We start from the raw sequence: 20,668 nt of genomic DNA, 5'->3' as shown, positions 1-20,668 counted from the left end.
AGATTTGCAGTGGTCTGATACTCCTTCCATTTCAATATTATCGCTTGCACAGTGCTCCTTGGGATGTTTAAAGCTTGGGAAATCTTTTTGTATCCAAATCCGGCTTTAAACTTAAACTTCACAACAGTATCTCGGACCTGCCTGGTGTGTTCCTTGTTCTTCATGATGCTCTCTGCGCTTTTAACGGACCTCTGAGACTATCACAGTGCAGGTGCATTTATACAGAGACTTGATTACACACAGGTGGATTGTATTTATCATCATTAGTCATTTAGGTCAACATTGGATCATTCAGAGATCCTCACTGAACTTCTGGAGAGAGTTTGCTGCACTGAAAGTAAAGGGGCTGAATAATTTTGCACGCCCAATTTTTCAGTTTTTGATTTGTTAAAAAGGTTTGAAATATCCAATAAATGTCGTTCCACTTCATGACTGTGTCCCACTTGTTGTTGATTCTTCACAAAAAAATACAGTTTTATATCTTTGTTTGAAGCCTTAAATGTGGCAAAAGGTCGCAAAGTTCAAGGGGGCCGAATACTTTCGCAAGGCACTGTATCTATTTTTTACAATTACATCGAAACTGTTTTAAAATGGGATTTGATACATATTAGGGTTCATTTGCAAATCTATGGCTTTAATATTGGGCAAAATGACATTCGTTGAACTATGATTCATTACAGCTAAATAATTTAATGCATTATATGAATAGTTTAGTTCCAAAACTACATAAAAAACATTTAAAGCTAATTTCTGAAACTTCTATATTGCAATAGACCTCGGCAGCTTGTAGTCCTAAAACCTGGAAACAAGTTACATCTGGTTTCTTTCAGCCATCCCTATTGGAAAAATGAATGGGGAAAAAAGGGGTTTTGGAATAAACGCAGAAAATAAGGTCTGAGGTTAACACCTCCTTATCCTGTGTTTACCACAGACCTTATTTTCAGAGTTTATCCAAAACCCATCCAAAAACACCATTCATTTTCCTCATATGCCTTGTCCAATGAATCTTGGCATAGTTAGTGCCTACAAAAAAACACCATTACTATCTCTCTATAGTCTACACACCATAGAAATACAATGGATTTTACACAGCATACTACTACCCCCAGAGTGCATTTGACTTTCCATGGTGCAATGCTCTGCCCAGGGCTGCTGACTGGCTACTGCTACCCAAAGTAGTCTAAATCAGTGTTTCCTAAATCAGTCCTGGGGCCTCCCTCGGGTGCACGTTTTTGTTTTTGCCCCTAGCACTACACAGTTGATTCAAATAACCAACTCATATAACCTCATCATCTGCTCTGTAAGAAAAGCATTCCCATAGTTTGCTTCTGCAGGGAGTTTTGTCAACAAGCTGCGGGTGTGGTGGTAGAAGAAGCCATGCTTTTGGCATTTTCTTTCTCTTCTCATTTGCTTCTCAAAAGTGGCTTGCTCTGTGTCAGCTGGATAGCTACTGCCCCCTTGAGAAGGTTCAGACAAATTACTAGACAGCCTCGATCCTCTCAATCCGTATATGATGTGAAACAGAAGTATTGAAAGTAACAACAATTCTAGTACCGGACAGTTTTTCATGTTCTAGTATTGAAAACCTACAGAAGTTTCAGTATGCTGTGAAATGCTAGTTTGTAGAATTATATATATTGATGTCACCTGTACTGCAGTGCAGGGAAACATGTTAATGCACCCAGCAGTACACTGCCGTGTCTGCCATGGGCTAATCTTACCTGGGTCTCAGGGATGATGGGGCTGTCCTCGGGGGAACTCCTGTAGAAAGTGGACAGGGGCGAGGCCAGGATGAGGGGGCTGGGCCTAAGCAGGCCGCTGAGGTAACAGCTGGGGATATCGTTGTCCTCCCTCTTCATTACCACAGTGTCCATCACGTGGAACACCTTCCAGGGTAACCACACAGTGCGGTGCAGTGTGGGAAAAGGGGCACGCTCCAAACTCAGCGTCAGCGAGGCACCGCCATTGGCCAACAGGTCAAACCTGGAGACATCCCCATGAATGTGGAGAAGTGATGAAAACAATAGATTTACATTTTTACCCTGTGTGATTTCCTTGAAGGCCGGCCATATTACATTTACTTCTCTCCGGAAGACAAAGCATTTCAGTGGAAACTCAAATATATATTCATAAATGTTGGGCTACAAACCAGATTATATTTTTTCAATGGAACAAAGACCTTTTCTTATCCGTTGTCTTATTCCTTCGTGGCTCACATATTATTATTATTCACTGAATCTATTTTATTACGTTTGTTTAGTCAACCATGATGCAGTGAGACACTTAAAGTGTGAACTTGTTGAGAAGTTTCTCTGGTGGACCAGTTTTAATTACTACACATAGTGCAGACAACAGTTACTGGATTGGAAATGAAGGGCGAGTCTTTGAAGTGCTGCTCTATATATTCAGCCAGCTTTACTACCCAGGGGGTCAAGCATCTGCATGATGACACTACACACATGCACACACACACACACACACACACACACATGAAAACACACACACAAAAACACAAGCACACAGTGAAAGAGAGAAATACAGACACACATTTACACACATACATACACACACACACACCTCAGCTGTGCATCTGACCTGAAACCGTTTCCTCCTCCACTGACCCCCCACCCTTCTCTCCCCCTCTATCCATCCACTTTGGGCAGTGGGGAGCTCACAGCTGCAAGGGGCCAAGCTTTGATGTCGTTTCTGCCCTCTTAACACCCTGAGCGGATACGGTGGCTAACCAAGTGCGATTATCCCCTGCCATTTATCATGCGCTATGTCAGAGGTGTTACAGGGTGGACTATCTGGAGACATCAGCTAATCCTTGGCTATCAGGGGCCCTTACCTCCGCGGTTCCTGCTCCATAAGAGTGACTACGCTAGTCCCAGACATCACTAAATATTATAGGCCTTTCATTCCAGACAAACATAACCCAGATATGTTGGTGATGATTTGAATAAAAAGATCTACACATGCCAGTAAACCCAGACAACCAATAGTATGAAGATAAACTTCCTGTGGAGCTGAATGTTTTCTGTGATATTTATGTATCCAGTATGACTTTGTTTGGTTAAGAGTGAGACCATGCACCACAACTCTATGGTAATAGCCCAAGAAGGTCAGACAGTAATCTTGTGGTAGTCTACACTGCTGGCAGATTGATTCTTCCCTGGCTGATTCAATGCATTTTAAATTGCCTTGTTCTAAATGGCCCCAAACACTGTGACATTTGCATGAGCTATTGTTGTGGGGCACAATGCTCTGTCGTTTGCATTTGCTAGCTTGTTTTGGATATCTGCCATGACATCTCTCCACTGGTGAATCAGGAATAGTATATCACCAGACCTTCACTGAACCTTGTACGGAGGGAAAAAATGTTGGTGTGTGGACGTGTTCATTCTGTGTGTGTGTGTGGCTCTCTTACATGCCGTCCTGGCGCGTGACGGTGTAACCGTACTCTGGGTAGTCCCGGAAGGACACATTGACTCCAATAAGGGGTGTCCCGTCTCCCGTCAGCACCTGACCCCGGATGATTGACGCCAGGCTGCACCCGTAAACAAACACAAAGAGGGTCAAGTAAAGAAACAAAATGCCAGCAGTCAACAACCAGTCATCTCCACTAACATCTGTCCTCCCTCAGCAAGGGTACCGGCAGTCTGATTTAATGAGTGTTAAAAACATACACGTGTCAGCGATTGTTATTCATGAAATGGCTTGCTCTCTCTTTAGACCTTTTAACCGCCCATAACTCATTCCAAAAAGGCTTCACAGCCATCGAGGTCCTCTTACTTTCAGCAGTTTCCCTGGTACATGTTTTCAGCATTGATATTCTACAGGGGCACCCATTTCCATACCAAATATTCCACGTAGCTCTTTCTTGGACCCGACGAGCATTCTCGCATTCCTAATTGTGAGGTAATTTGTTAAGTTGGGCAACCGTCTGAAGGGGGCAAGACGATAGGGGGATGTTTCTTCATCAACAATTCATCAAGGGCGGCTATGTCAAACGTGGATTTTCTTGAGGTTTTTAATTAGCATTTGTCATTGGCGGCAGATCCATGAGGCGCGACGTGTCCCGTTATGCCGTCTTTATCTTCAGGTCATTACGGATATGAGTCAGGGATGATCAACAGCTTTCTCTTCTCTGTTTCCTCACCACAACATGCCTAGCATAACAACGTCTAATTTTTTACTTTGCAGTCTAAGGGAATAAGGCCATTTTAGGAGCTATGGAGGTTCACTATTCTCTCCTTGTCTCGCCATTAATCTTCTACAGGCTGGCTGACCCTACAAGAGCTGACCCGTAAATAAACATTAAGTCGCATAACCTAAGAAATGAGTAATTCCCACAGTCCCTCTTTGTCAATGTCTAGCGGTGGTTTGGTCAAAGACACCATTTTAAGTCAGTTGGGAGAATTGTAAGGGGACATCCGAAATGGCTGTGGGTCTCAACACAAACCATGAAAGGTATTAGTCTTTATGCCATACGAGAGAGGAGAGTTTTGAGAGCATTGGCATGAAACCCAGCCACACAATGAAAACTGTTCGTTTTCATTTGGCTAGCCCACTTGTTTTGGATGGGTTCTTTTATGGGTTTATGTAAAAATAAAAAGACCTCTTGAGATAGGGTGACCAGACGTCCCCGTTTTCCGGGGACAGTCCCCGTTTTTGGTGGCCTGTCCCCGGCTGGAGCTCCATTAAAAACACTGCAAAGTGAAATAATATTTTAAGTGGCAAGAAAGACGTTGGTTGACGTCTGAATCGCGTTGTGCTTGTTTTGTCCAGCTTGCTATAGCAGCTTCACTCACTCTTCTTCTTCTACTAACTACTTGCTCGTGCTAGTTTTAGAGAAAACTGCTGTGGAAAAGCAAGTATCAAGTGAATCCACATCATCCCCACAAACGTCTTTTCAAGTTAGGTAAGTTACTATCGTTTGAGATACTAGCTAGTGATGTTATAATGTCACAATTTATTATATAGATAGGTTATGCTAGCTATTATTAGCTATGTCGACTAAGTTATCTAGCTAGGATAGCTAACGTTAGCTCTGTCATGGTAGCTAGGTTAAAAAACGTTCACATGTAAACATGCAGTAGACGGGTTATTTTGAAAATATGATTATATTAAATGAATGCACAATTAATTATGATATTTATTTGTAGATTGCAATTTTAATGGTTTGACATTATAAGTAGTGTGAAAATATATTTTGAAATTTTCATGGATAACATTAGCATAATGTTTTCTGTTAGAGAGTGAAAGAGAGAGAGGAGGAAAGGTAAAGATTATGATTACAGAGCCTGCCAATGTATTATTCCAAACAATGTTTTTGAGGTAAAATACAAAAATGAGGCAAGCAATGGGAATCTGTTAACCAAAGTATTTTATCTGATAGTGTACTATTTATTATTAAAGATTGGAGAGGAAGGAGAAGGAAAAATGAAGGGAGTAAAAAGAGTGAAGCGAGGAGAGTAGAAGAGTGAGGTGGAAAGGTAAAGAGAAGGAAAGGAAGGAAAACGAGTGAAGAAAAGAAGAGGAGAAAGATTGGAGCAGAAGAAAAAGTCAAGAGAGTAAGAAGAGCAGACAGAGGAGGTACAATTGCTCTTTCCAAGAAACGGAATGAATGATATATGGACAGCAGCAAGAAATAGGTTCACTGTTCCTATGCTTATTGTGAAGACAAACTTCAACCTCCCTTGCCAGGAGTTGATGGAGAAGCTGGCCAAAGACAGAGTAATCCTGAAAAAGATACATTCTTCTGAGAAATATACAGATTAGGTTGGTATAAGTATATTATATAGTTACCAATCACATCATCATCTTATTTTTTTATTATGTTAAGTATTTCACATATTCTATTGTCTGTTTTTTCAATTTTTCTCATGTTCTCTTCTGCTCTTATTCTACCCAGACTACCAGGACCACTGAATGGCTGCTCAGATTGGACAGTTCTGTCTCGTCTGTAGTGTTTCTGTTTTCTCTATCACAGTGTGCCTGTTAGACTAAATATATAAAAGTGGAATTGTCCCCCATTCTACTGGTAGTACCCATCACGGTCTAATCAGCCAAATAAAGTAAAGATATGTAATTTTACTAATGTGCTTATTATGAATCCCATTCACCCTATTTTGCCCAAAATAATTATAAAATAAAGTTATATAGATTTTTGTAACTTCAGACATGTAATTCATTTAGTCAAACTTTGCGGAATGTCTGTGTGCTTAAATACTGAAATTTGCCTGAATGTCTGTGAATATGTAACCAACTTCTTAACGGAGATGAAGATAATAAAATTGACATTTTCAGCGGGTGAACTAATATGCCTCTGCCAGACCGGCTCGGGGATTGCCTCATTCTATATTTGTGGTAAAGCATGCTATTTACATAAGGATTACTCCCAAACTATTCTGTGAGTTGCGGGGATTATATTCCCAAAGCTTTCGGCACACAGTTAGCAATCATTTCCTCTCCATCAGCCGCAAAATAAACTCCACTTATGATCCAGAACAGACTGGGAGAGTGCATTGAGGTTCCCAATGAAAAACATTTCTGTCTGCTGAGAAACTTACTTGCAAATTGATTCTTACTCCTTTATGTCGACAAATGATGAAATGTCATTATTTCCACTACAAGGTTTCACATCCCACTAAGGTTTGATACATCAAATCAGTTTGCTCAATAACACATTTTTTACCCATACTCATCAAGTCAAGGTCCCTAAAAGAGCTATGCCACAGTTTGTCCTACAGGAGCAACTCTAGGAAAATACGACAAGATTCAATCAACTGAGATTATTTCAATGATACACTACTGACAACTGATTTTGCTTAAAAATTGCTGCGCTTTTGACATCCAACACGACAGATGGACTTGATGGGGATCACCTGCTGTTGAAAGGGTTGTCACCAGGTATCACGTGACAACCACCAGGCCTAACCAAGAAGCTGACGTGTGCGTAAAAGCCCCTGGGGTCCAACGGAGAGGAGGATGACCCTTGACCTTGGCCCACAATGCTTGTGGGGTCTGGGGATCCACGGCAGTAGGCCTGGCCCTGGCAGGAGCTCTGTGAACAGCAGTCTGGGTCCATACAGTCCACCAGTCCATCTATAAGACCAAGATGCAACCGTGTTGATATTGGACAATACCCTAACTCTGCTCTTTCTGTGAATACAGCTGATCAAATAAAAACTCATTAGTTCAACAGTCCATCATACTGACACAAAGTTATATAATTTGCAAAGAGTGAAGAATAATGGACTTTGTTCTTACCCCCCTCATTGTCCTTTCCATCTGAGCAGAGGGTCTCCGTGGAAACGTCACATCCTAGCCCTCTCCACCCTGATTGGCAGATGCAGCGCCACCCGGCTTGGTCCAGAATGCACCTCCCATTGCTGTTGCACAACCCAGGGCACCCATCTGCCAAAACAATCATGTCAATCACACATGCTAGCCAATCAGAGAGAGGGAGACAGGTTGAGGGGAGGAGACACGACTTAGTCATTCAGGGGCAGCACAGAGGGACAAAATGAAAACAACAGTATAAAGTGGACAAACAGGACATATAATTCTGACGGGGGGGAGGGGTGGGGGTGGGAGGGGTCTAAAGATACTGTAATTTCACATGGGTTTTTTCCTTTAACTGATTTCTATACCATTTCAGGGCACTTTGAAATGGAAATGGTTTTGGCAAATGTAGGATATTAATTAACAATGCATAGAGGTCAACACACACTTTGATAATAGGGGTTAGTACTGCGAATATCCTTGCTCTGCTTTTTATGACATGCTGATTAATCAAAGTTACTCTATTCCTATCTGTAGTATTTACCAAATTCAGCACAAAAAACGACACACATTTATCTTGGCCTAAAACCGGCACAACACCCATGTGAAGGTACTATCAAAGAAAAGACAAGGGTAGATAGAGGTAAAGACGAAAGGGTTTGTTGATGTTGTCTCAGCATCTCTACTTGATGCCAGGATATTGCATTTCTTTTTTCACAGGTTTGAACAAGAACAGAGCATACTGTAACTGACTGGCTACATCTGCTTGGCATTTCTTCTGACACACAAGGATTCAGAAAGGAAAAGGGGGACCGAGAGTGTGCTTGACTAGTTAGGACGGACACGTATGAAGGTACTGGGATCACAATAGAAACAGTGATAGACTGGGACATAAGACGTGTGCTTGGGGAAGAAAACAGAGCAGGCGAGTGATTGTTGATGACAATCTCTCTGGGGTAGTCATTCCGTTACCTTTATATCCTATCTTGACTGCTCCTATTACCATTGAGGAGAGGGGAAACATTTGGAAAAGAAAATTACTTATCTCTATTGCAGGAATATCTAGACTGACAAACACAATTATCTGAGTATAGGATACAAGAAGAAAGAAAGAGGTAGAGCTCAGTGCAGATATACCTGACAACTTGGTATGCAATACTTTTCAATTAAGCTTTGTAGGGTTAAAAGCCCAGTGCAGTCAAAAATGTGATTTTCTGTTTTATATACACTCACCGGCCAGTTTATTAGTTACCTCTAATACCGGGTCATATCCCCTTTGCCTCCAGAACAGCCTGAATGCTTCGAGGCATGGATTCTAAAAGTCGGAAACGTTCCACAGGGATGTTGGTCCATGCTGACGCGATGGCCTCAGGCAGTTGCTGCAGATTGGACAGCGGTACACCACCGCCACCAGCCTGTACCGTTGACACCAGGCAGGATGGTTCATAGACACATGATGCTTACGCCAAATCCTGACTGCCATCACCATGACACAACAGGAACCGGGATTCGTCAGACCATGCAATGTCTTTCCACTCCTCAATTGTCCGGTGTTGGTGATCGCATGCTCGCTGGAGCCGCTTCTGGAATCCGGTGTGGTCGTCTGCTGCAATAGCCCAGTTGTGACGAGGATCGCCGAGTTGTGCGTTCCCGAGATATTGTTCTGCACACCACTGCTGTACTGCCTCGTTATTTGTCTGTTTGTGGCCCGCCTGTTAGCTTGTACAAATCTTGCCATTCTCCTTCAACCTCTCTCATCAACGAGCTGTTTTTGCCCACAGATGTTTTTTGTTTGTCACACCATTCTCAGGGCAGACCCTAGACACTGTTGTGCGTGAAAAGCCCAGGAGAGCGGCCGTTTCTGAAATATTGGATCCAGTGTGCCTGCCATCCAGTGTGCCATACCACGCTCAAAGTCACTTAAGTCACTTGTTTTGCCCATTCTAACAGTCAATCGAGCAGTCACTGAATGCCTCGATGCCTGTCTGCCTGCTTTATATAGAAAGCCACAGCCAAGTGACTCACTGTCTGTAGAAGCAATCCATTTTCACGAACGGAGTGGTGTACCTAATAAACTGGCATGTGAGTCTATATTCCACACTATGAGGTTGGAATAATATTGTGAAATTGTGAAAATTATGATAATGACCTTTGTGTAAGAGCTGTTTGAAAAGACCGCCTGAAACTTGACATCACCAGGCAGTAATTAGTTGATAGACCAATAAGACAGAGAGTTCCAAACCTTTCTGCCAATAACAGCTAGTTTTCAGTTTTCCCCTCCCCACTCAGACCACTCCCAAACAGTCCTAGCAAAATTGTTGCTTGAGAAAATAGTATTTGCTAAGAAGCTATTTTTGTTAATTTTTTACCACTTTAATTGAAAACAATCACAGGAAGGTACTTAATTGCTACCTAGAAATTATTTGATATTTAGATAAAAACATCTGCATTAGGCCTTTAAGGTACAGCCCATATTGTTTGTATGTCATTAGCCCTGACAGTGATTAGGATTCTGTTATCACTTTTGTAAATATGATCTTTCATGGTGGATGATGGAGCACAAAAAAACAGCATGGTTGTCACATTCTGATTCTGTTGAGGGAAGTAAAGTTATCTGCTTACCCCATTTAAAGGGGTTTACATGTTCAGTATGACATTTGTTGGGGGCTATTGATACGAAACAGGAAGGAGAGCAGGAAAGGACATTACCTGATACTCTTGAATCCAGAGCTTGTCAGATGAGAGAAAGAAAACAGGTATTATAGAAGTGTTACTACAGAGAAAACATACACAGACGGCATGAAGAGGAAAATGTAAATACATTTGAACTATGAATGTTTCACAGTTGTGTGTGTTAAGGATCTGCTTGAGCAAATTATCAGGCTTGCCTGGTGAGATACGTTGCCATAGCAGTAGTGGCATGCTTTCATTCCTAACAACACACATCCACCTATTAAACCCTCCACATAAAGTAAATAACAATGTACAGTACATTCACATAGAACATCTAAAGAACCCAGTTTATAACTGAATAGGTGGCAGCTGCTAACAAACACACGCTCAAACATTAATATGCTGTGTTTTAGTGCTGTCTGAATAGCATTCTAGTGTCAAAACAACTGTTTTGCACTTAGCTCTGTTACACCAGCTATACAGCAGCTACAACTATAAGCGCATTTTCCATTCAAGAGTCGTGTAGCGTATTATCCTTCAGTTTACTGCAAAGGTGTTTCTATGCATTCAAGTGCTCCTGGGAGTTTACTTCCATGCTTTGTTCCAATGATGAAGTGGTTGAATAGCTCCTGTGTACTCTGAGGACAATCAGCTACATGACTGATAGTTGTAATGTATAGGACTCCTAGATGTGTACTGGGACGACAATATGCAGAAATGCTCCTGGATAGAGCAAAGAAATAACAGCGGTGCTTAAGACTCCCATGCAAAACCAGAATCGCAACGTGTCTGACAATAGTTGGTCCAGGGAAGCGGTCTATTCAAGCCCCTTCGTCAAGGTTTCGCCATGTAATGTGATTAAAGGTGCTTTATGCGAATTGAAGTTATTCAGAGAGCCCTATAAGAAAGGAATAAGCTCCTAGTTCCTGTTAAGAATAGGTAAATGGCTGCCTATTCATCCCAGGCGCATCTACGGCGAGGAATTTGTTTCCTGATGGGGGTTAAACAGGAAGAAGCTGAAAGGGACAGGATTTTAGTTCTCATTGAGGCAGAGATTAATAACATCAGGAATGCAACCCCTCCAATCACCCCAGTGCAATCTCATCTCTCTCTCCTGGTTTCTAACCAGTCAGCTTCATTCTCTGGATGGGATAACTGCTGATGAGGAGAACGTTTTGTAAATATGTAATTAGGGTTTGGAGAGCCGGGGTCTGTTTCAACAAGAGGGTGATGTCACCGAGGGGCTTTGGTCTCTATCAAGGCACAGTGAAGCTGTCATCTCGGAGATGGCTATACCATTGAGCCAAAGCTGAATAAGACCTTAGTACTAGCTGTCCCTCTTTTCCCTTAATACTTTCCCTTATTTGAGTCGTAGAATAGGCGGTAGGACTCTGTAAAGAGCATATTTATATTCTACTGTATAAAGAAAATATTTGGCATGGGTCCTCGGAATCTGAAAAAGTTCTACAGCTGCACCATTGAGAGCATCTTGACTGGCTTCACCTCCGCATATTACCTCAACTACCTCGTGTTACTATTTCCTTTTTATTTAATGCAAATGTTTCTTACGTTTTAACTGTGTATTGTTAGGAAAGGGCTCGTAACAAAGCATTTCACGGTAAAGTCTGCACCTGTTGTATTCGGAGCACGTGACAATTTTTTATTTATTTGATTAGTTGGATTAGTCACTTCTGAAATCCATTTTCAGGTGGATTGGGAAAGGGAAAATGGTGATGTCAGGTGTCAAGGACAGTGAAAGTGAAATGGAATGGGTCATTTAGAAAATTATTTCTTTATGTTTCATAGGGTTATATGATGCAAACATTGATTGATAGGAGGCACATTACTTCCAAGCTCTTCAACTTAGACTGCATTCAAGATACTGTTGAAAGCAACTCTTGGGCATATTCAGGAGCATTGATGGAGAATAAATTGGTACATTCCTGCCTCTTTGTACTGGTTCTCTGCCGACTCACCAATGGTGCAGTGCTCTCCGGTCCAGCCCTGGTGACAGTCACATTTGCCCTCTCGGCAGACACCGTGATCTGTACAGCGTGGGTGACAGTCCCTCTGGTCGCACTCTGAGCCTGCCCATCCCTCCTCGCAGTGACAGGTCCCACTGACACACACTCCATGGGGGCCGCAGGCCACAGTGCACACCTCTGACACACAACCACAAACAGAGTCATCCGTCATACACTGGACAGACGTGTGCCATAGTAGTGTACAGTAATTCAATCTGTAAGTACTTGTATGGACATAGTGAATAATAAAAATGTTCTGCTGTCAGTACATTAGTTCCACTGCCACAGCTGAATCATAATCTTTACATATTGATTGAATAAAGAGGCACAAAGCCTGATATTTTTCTCTCCAAATCCAGATGTGATGGGAGACAAGGACACATTTTCCTGCCACAAAAAAAAAAAAATCAAATTTGTTTTGTCTTTTGTTGCTTCGTTTTCATTTATTTAACTGGCAGAGCAGACTAAACAAGGTTTTTACATTTGCCGTCAGTTATCCCCAATGATTTCAGCTTGATCCTGGAACGTTAAATCCCACAACATTTACAAGAGACTGAAGTAAAAGGCTAGCTTGAGACATCTTTAGACCTACAGGCTTTCGAATAAGCAGGTCAACTCACTTATTTTAGTCACCAAGGACCACAAAAGCATAAGACCAACTACTTAAGCAGATGTCTATATGTAGTCAGACAGCAGGCGGTGTGGGTGAGAAACTCTCATTACTGAATCCACAGGTAGTAGGAGACCAAGGAGAGTGCTTCAGTCACTGGCATGCTACAAACCATACTAAAAGCTCCATTCTATTATTGAGGGAAAACCACATGAAACCATGAAGGGAATGGTTTATTCACAGGAACTGACCCAGTATTGCCTTCAGAGGCTCCAGAACACTTTGAAATGTCACCCCAGCAGCCGTTCAGACAGCAAGAACAGACTTTCTAAGATTTGAAAAAACCTCACTTCAAGTAGGCTACAGGAAAAAGCAGTCCGCCACCCACCCATTAAAAGTAGTTGAGTAAGTTTAAGAAAATATCGACACAAATCTAGTCCACCTAGCACCCTTGTGAATATCCTTGAGGATAACACGTCAAGGTTTCAAAATTCACTAATTTTTCTGTTTTCCGCTTATAAGTGAAACCACCTCACCTACCTTAATTTGCACTTTTTTAATAGGTTGCTTTCATCGCCCTCTGAATGGAGTTTTTCTTCGATTGACAGACCTTGGTGGGTCTCTGATTAAGCTTAGACGACACTCCAGAATTTTAACCATGCCTTTGGAGGGGGATTGTTCGATTCCAAGGGCCTCCCCCCCCCCCCCCCTCCCAAAGGGGAAATCAATTTTCCATGAAATCAATTTTTCATTAGCGCAAAGGTGTTTATCTGCTTTTAGCAAGCCCCTGACTCTGGCACGATGGCAGAGTGGGTGGTCGATCTATGCCACGCCGCTTGTTAATTAAAGTTTATTTAATTGAAGTGGAACTGCTGAGATAATTAAGAGAGAAACCTTGACTACTACCCAGGTGGGCAAATACAAGTTTGGACGGTTGCTTAAGTAAGCTAACCTCACTCCCTTCAATGTAGAATTTTTAACATCGACCGGCAATGGATGTTTCATGGCAGGAAAGAGGGACTCTGTCCTGAATTTCAAAAGTATTTTATAGAATAACAAATGGCCTTACTTTGGATGTTGTCTGAAAGTGAATAAATTGAGACAAACTCCCTGGTCCCCTAAATTCCCATTATTCTTTCCTGCCAGCAGTCTAGGTTTTCATCTCATCCATCATTTCAGACTTACAGTACACCCTCTTAAGCAAAACCCCTCAGATTTCAATCGCACAATCAAGTAAATGTGCGGCTTAATCAATCTTAGCTCCAGATAGTTAAAAACCCAGTAGGTTCCAATGTGACGCTACTCAATTTGGGTCTCCAACTGTGAACTGCAGATGCAGGTACTAATTTGGCACTGCGATTAGACTAAACTAAATAAAACCCATTCTAGAGAAGGACATTGAGTATGAATCACCTGGTCTTTTAAACAAATGAACCGATTACTAAAACCAAAGCACAGCCCTCAAACTGGCAAAGTACCTACAAGAAAACAAACTAATTGTCTAACATGTTCCTCATATTAATGAGGACCATCATCCTTTTCCTCACTGGAGGAGTCTCCTCACACACAACACAAAGCCAGACAGCTAAACCCGAAATAAAAAGTTAGTGTTGTCTGACCTAAAGAGCAGTCGGAGCCTGTCCAGTTAGCCTCACAGACACAGGTGCCTGTCTCGGTGTGGAAGGTTCCGTGGCTGGAGCACTGTTCAGGACACGTGCTCTTCAGGATCTCACAGCCGATTCCGCCCCAGCCCGGGTTACAGTGGCATTCACTGTGGTGGCAGGCTCCGTGGCCCGAGCAGGTTGGATCCAGACAGTCCGCTAGGAAAACAAGAGAAAGGAAAGGAGATGGTTCAACTACTGTATATGGGATGACTTAATCATGAAATAAACAACTAAACATATGAACATGCTCCATAGCAAGCTTATTACTAGTACAGCCTTTTAGCAAACACATACAAGTATATTGATCTCAGCGACTCATTGAGAATAATTTGGTTCTAATCATAGTGCCTTAAGAAAATATTCATACCCATTGGCTTATTCCATCTGTAGTTGTGTTACAGCCCCAAAATAATGTCCACCTATCTACACACAATACCCCATAATGACAAAGTGAAAACATATATTTTAAAAAATGTAAGCACATTTATTGAAACTTAAATACAGAAATATCTCATTTACATTAGTATTCACACCTCTGGGTCAATACTTTGTAGAAGCACCTTTGGCAGCGATGACAGCTGTGAGTCTCTAACATTTTTTATTTATTTTAATTTTTACCTTTATTTAACTAGGCAAGTCAGTTACTTTTGTGACTAGGGGGCAGTATTTTCATTTTTGGATAAAAAACGTTCCCGTTTTAAACGGGATATTTTGTCACGACAAGATGCTCGACTATGCATATAATTGACAGCTTTGGATAGAAAACACTCTGACGTTTCCAAAACTGCAAAGATATTGTCTTTGAGTGCAACAGAACTGATGTTACAGGCGAAACCCAGATAAAAATCCAATCAGGAAGTGCCCCATTTTTTGAAAGCGCTGCATGCCAATGACTCCTTATATGGTTGTAAATGGGCTACGAATGAGCTTACGCTTTCTACGTATTCCCCAAGGTGTCTACATCATTGTGACGTCTTTTTACGCATTTATGTTGCAGAATAGCCGTAAGGGACCACATTGAGCAAGTGGTCACATGATGGCTCCCGCAGAAAATCTTGCGTAAAGTACAGAAGTAGCCATTTTTCCAATCGCTTCGAATGAGAAAGCAATTGTCCCGACGGATATATTATCGAATAGATATGTGAAAAATACCTTGAGGATTGATTCTAAACAACATTTGCCATTTTTCTGTCGATATTATGGAGCTAATTTGGAAAAAAGTTTGGCGTTGTACAAACGTGAAGAACAAACGGGAGCTATTTCGCCTACAAAAATAATATTTTGGGAAAAAAGGAACATTTGCTATCTAACTGGGAGTCTCCTGAGTGAAAACATCCGAAGTTCTTCAAAGGTAAATTATTTAATTTGATTGCTTCTCTTATTTTCGTGAAAATGTTGCCTGCTGCTAGCAGAGCATAATGCTATGCTAGGCTATGATAAACTTACACAAATGCTTGTCTAGCGTTGGCTGTAAAGCATATTTTGAAAATCGGAGATGACATTGTGATTAACAAAAGGCTAAGCTGTGTCTCAATATATTTCATTTGTGATTTTCATGAATAGGAAGGCTTTCTAGGGGTATTTATGTCCGCTGCATTATGCTAATTAGTTTGAGGCGATGATTACGCTCCCGGATCCGGGTTTGAGAGTCGCAAGAAGTTTTAAGAACAAATTCTTATTTTCAATGACGGCCTAGGAACAGTGGGTTAACTGCCTGTTCAGGGGCAACCTTCCGGTTACTAGTCCAACGCTATAACCACTAGGCTACCCTGCCGCCCCATGCTGACCACACCTCTCGTGTCGCAAAATAAATGTACACATACATGTTATTCAATCATTGCACCCACACTGCTCGCGCGCCACAGTAAGGGTCTGCGTGGCAAGGCGATAAAATAGAAGTTGGTTCAATTTGTGACACTCAACATGCTGCAAATCCTGCCTCTCAAATCTCCTCATTGGTTTTTAGGAGCATATACCCACGTGGGAAAGATGAACTGACATCCACACTCCAGTCGGTTGTAGTAATGCACTGTAAAGTTTGTTGCCAACCGTCATTTAAAGTCCAAAGAAGAAAAAGAAGGAGGAGAGATGATGAGAAACTAATTCGGTTTACCGTTTTATCTGTGGATTAATTGTCAGAGTTGAGGACCTTGTGCATTTCAGGTAAAACAACAACCCAATGTTTATATACCAGGACAAATTAGCTAGCAAAAGCAAGCTAGCTAACTAAATTGCCATAAATGTTGAATGCTTTTTGACCTGTCCCCAAATGAATATAATTGGTTTGTTTTGATATTTCAACCTACCTGTTCTGATCGCTTCTGGTGTGGGGAACAAAATCAACATACGCACGATGGCACGTTTGGTCAGCATGTACAAGTTTTGCATGGTCTGTCAAGTTGGTTGTTGATCATTGCTAGACAGCCACATTCAAGTCTTGCCATAGATTTTCAAGCCGCTTTCAGTCAAAACTGTAACTCGGCCACTCAGGAACATTCAATATCATCTTGACAAGCAACTCAGGGGTAGATATAGCCTTGTGTTTTAGGGTATTGTCCTGCTGAAAGGTGAATTTGTCTCCCAGTGTCTGTTTGAAAGCAGACTATACCAGGTTCTCCTCGAGGATTTTGCCTGTGCTTAGCTGTATACTGTTTTTTTTTATCCCCCAAAAACTCCCTAGTTGTTGCTGATGACAAGCATACTCATAACATGATCCAGCCACCACTATGCTTGAACATATGAACAATAGAACTCAGTAATGGGTTCGATTTATCCCCCAAAAACATAACGCTTTCTACTCAGAACATAAAGTTAATTTTTTTTCCAGTTTGTTTGAAGTTTTACTTTAGTGCCATATTTCAAACAGGATGCATGTTTTGAAATATTTGTGTTCTGTACAGGCTTCTTTCTTTAAACTCTGTCATTTAGGTTAGTATTGTGGAGTAACTACTGTACAATGTTGTTGATCCATCCTCAGTTTTCTCCTATCACAGCCATTACACTCTGTAACTGTTTTAAAGTCACCATCCCTGAGCGGTTTCCTTCCTCTCCGGCAACTGAGTTAGGAGGGACACCTGTATCCTTTGGTGACTGGGTGTATGGATATACCATCCAAAGTGTAATTAATAACTTCACCATGCTCAAAGGGATATTCAATGTCTGCTTTTTATTTTATTTTTACCAATCTACCAATAGGTTCTCTTCTTTGTGAGGTACTGGAAAACATCCCTTGTCTTTGTGGTTGAATCTGTATTTGAAATTCACTGCTTGACTGAGGGACCTTACATATAATTGTATATGTGGGGTATAGAGATTAGGTTGTTGTTTACTCTTGAACTTATTTAGGCTTGCCATAATAAAGGGGTTGAATACTTATTGACTGAAGACATTTCAGCCTTACATTTTTTATTAATTTGTAAATATTTCTAAAAATATCATTCCACTTTGACAATATGGGGTATTGTGTGTCAGCCAGTGACAAAGGACATCTAAATGTAATAACTTTTAAATTCAGGCTGTAACACAAAACAAGGGGTGTGAATATTTTCTGAAGGGACTGTAAGGCAATACCTTGTACCATCATCAAACAAGAAACAAATGTCCAGTTTGAGTCCACTGACAACATTGTCCAACCGTTCCTGCATAATTCCACAATAGCATTTATGTACTTTCTCTCTTAATTCACTACACAATGAGCGCAACAGTTTTATTTAATTACTCCCTCAACTCAATACGATTTTACACATTGGGTCACTGATCTGCAGATGTAAATCTGACAAGTGAATTGCCTCTGTCTGAATTGGGATCAATGAAGTTAAACTGACTGAACAGGGGGAGAAGAGGTAGAGGGGATAGCGAGAAGTATTTTCGATAACAATGAGAAATAGACCCAGACTGAGAGATATTGAATCTCACAGGGTTCTTGTTCGGGAGCGCACTGAAGCAATCACATTGGATGGACAATTCAGAATCAATTCCAATCCATACCTGTGGTGGCTAAATGGTTGGAGGGAGTTAATGCATGCAGAGTATTGATGGACGAACAAAAGGAATTATTTGCTTGGTGAAGTTGAAAAGAGCTATTGTTTAACTTGTATAAGTACTGTATACATCGCCGACAGGCTGGGAAATCGAACGGTGACAATACATATTGTTGTGGTGTACCTTGGTGACAGTTGCTTCCCTTGTGGCCGGCATTACACACACAGTTGCCCATCACACAAATCCCATGGCCTCCACATTGGGGGTCTACACACTGGGTAGTAGGCACGTCACACTCTGTGCCCTTCCATCCACTGTAGCACTGACAGCGCCCCCTGGTGTACTGGCCATTGCCACTGCATAGGACAGGACAGGCAGCTGTTGTGGGAAGAAACAATGTTACTCAATAGTATATAAAGCATATTAGTTACTCTGGACCCTGATCTCTCTTTTGACGAACATATCAAGACTGTTTCAAGGACAGCTTTTTTCCATCTACGTAACATTGCAAAAATCAGAAACTTTCTGTCCAAAAATGATGCAGAAAAATTAATCCATGCTTTTGTCATTTCTTGGTTAGACTACTACAATGCTTTACTTTCCGGCTACCCAGATAAAGCACTAAATAAACTTCAGTTAGTGCTAAACACTGCTGCTAGAATCTTGACTAGAACCAAAAAATTTGATCATATTACTACAGTGCTAAGCCTCTCTACACTGGCTTCCTGTTAAGGCAAGGGCTGATTTCAAGGTTTTACTGCTAAACTACAAAGCATTACCTGGGCTTGCTCCTACCGATCTTTCCGATTTGGTCCTGCCATACATACCTACACTTACGCTACGGTCACAAGATGCATGCCTCCTTACTGTCCCTAGAATTTCTAAGCAAACAGCTGGAGGCAGGGCTTTCTCCTATAGAGCTCCATTTTTATGGAATGGTCTGCCTACTCATGTGAGAGACGCAGACTCAGTCTCAACCTTTAAGTATTTATTGAAGGCTCAGCTCTTCAGTAGGTCCTATGATTGAGTGTAGTCTGGCCCAGGAGTGTGAAGGTGAACGGAAAGGCACTGGAGCAACTAACCGCCCTTGCTGTCTCTGCCTGGCCGGTTCCCCTCTCTCCACTGGGATTCTCTGCCTCTAACTCTATTACAGGGGCTGAGTCACTGGCTTACTGGTGCTCTTCCATGCCGTCCCTAGGAGGGGTGCGTCACTTAAGTTGGTTGAGTCACTGACGTGATCTTCCTGTCCGGGTTGCCCCCCCCCTCCACCCCCTTTGTGAGCTATACTCGACCTTGTCGCAGGATGGTAAGTTGGTGGTTGAAGATATTCCTCTAGTGGTGTGGGGGCTGTGCTTTGGCAAAGTGGGTGGGGTTATATCCTGCCTGTTTGGCCCTGTCCAGGGGTATTGTCAGATGGGGCCACGGTGTCTCCCGACCCCTCCTGTCTCAGCCTCCAGTATTTATACTGCAGTAGTTTTTGTCGGGGGGCTAGGGTCAGTCTGTTATTACTGGAGTATTTCTCCTGTCTTATCCAATGTCCTGCGTGAATTTAAGTATGCTCTCTCTAATTCTCTCTCTTTTTCTCTTTCTTTCTCTCTTTCTTTCTCTCTTTTTTTCTTTCTTTCTATCTCTCTCCCGGAGGACCTGAGCCCTAGGACCATACCTCAGGACTACCTGGCCTGATGACTCCTTGATGTACCCAGTCCCCCTGGCCATGCTGCTGCTCCAGTTTCAACTGTTCTGCCTGCGGCTATGGAACCCTGACCTGTTCACCGGACATGCTACCTGTCCCAGGCCTGCTGTTTTCAACTCTTTAGAGACAGCAGGAGCAGTAGAGATACTCTGAATGACCGGCTATGAAAAGCCAACTGACATTTACTCCTGAGGTGCTGACCTGTTGCACCCTTGACAACTACTGTGATTATTATTATTTGACCCTGTTGGTTATCTATGAACATTTGAACATCTTGGCCATGTTCTGTTATAATCTCCACCCGGCACAGCCAGAAGAGGACTGGCCACCCCTCATAGCCTGGTTCCTCTCTAGGTTTCTTCCTAGGTTCTGGCCTTTCTATGGAGTTTTTCCTAGCCACTGTGCTTCTACACATGCATTGCTTGCTGTTTGGGGTTTTAGGCTGGGTTTCTGTACAGCACTTTGTGACATCAGCTGATGTAAGAAGGGCTTCATAAATACATTTGAGTGATAGTCTATTGTATAGCTGCAGTGTTGACACAACCTTAAATCAACCAATCACTATCTTTCCATGCTACAGTAAAAAGGACTGGAGTACAACACTTCCTATCCAAATATTTGATTTGAACGATTAGTGCTAACCCTGACCATTAGTCTAAACCTAACCCTTAACCTAAACCTAACCCTGACATTTAGCTTAAACCTAACCCTAAACTAAGAACAAATATCACATGCA

General features: G+C 41.9%; 1 protein-coding gene across 1 annotated transcript in view; it reads right to left on the bottom strand.

Annotated features, from left to right (window-relative positions):
• The window catches only part of si:dkey-237h12.3 (teneurin-3), a 164,394-nt gene that overhangs the window by 46,877 nt on the left and 96,849 nt on the right, over nucleotides 1-20,668 (bottom strand). The window contains exons 10-18 of the mRNA XM_090198470.1: nucleotides 18,423-18,617; nucleotides 14,214-14,414; nucleotides 11,937-12,122; nucleotides 9,997-10,017; nucleotides 8,260-8,283; nucleotides 7,273-7,419; nucleotides 6,888-7,107; nucleotides 3,428-3,547; nucleotides 1,722-1,983 (exon numbers count right to left, since the gene is read on the bottom strand). Of these exons, the coding sequence (XP_090054596.1) occupies nucleotides 1,722-1,983; nucleotides 3,428-3,547; nucleotides 6,888-7,107; nucleotides 7,273-7,419; nucleotides 8,260-8,283; nucleotides 9,997-10,017; nucleotides 11,937-12,122; nucleotides 14,214-14,414; nucleotides 18,423-18,617 (1,376 nt within the window). The remainder of the gene's footprint in view (nucleotides 1-1,721; nucleotides 1,984-3,427; nucleotides 3,548-6,887; nucleotides 7,108-7,272; nucleotides 7,420-8,259; nucleotides 8,284-9,996; nucleotides 10,018-11,936; nucleotides 12,123-14,213; nucleotides 14,415-18,422; nucleotides 18,618-20,668) is intronic.

Source organism: Oncorhynchus mykiss, chromosome 14 (genome assembly GCF_057628025.1).
Source record: "Oncorhynchus mykiss isolate SJ-2025 chromosome 14, ASM5762802v1, whole genome shotgun sequence".
In the NCBI taxonomy this organism is placed as follows: Eukaryota; Metazoa; Chordata; class Actinopteri; order Salmoniformes; family Salmonidae; genus Oncorhynchus; species Oncorhynchus mykiss.
Note: the sequence above shows the minus strand (reverse complement) of the source record. Positions and strands in the feature narration are given on the sequence as shown.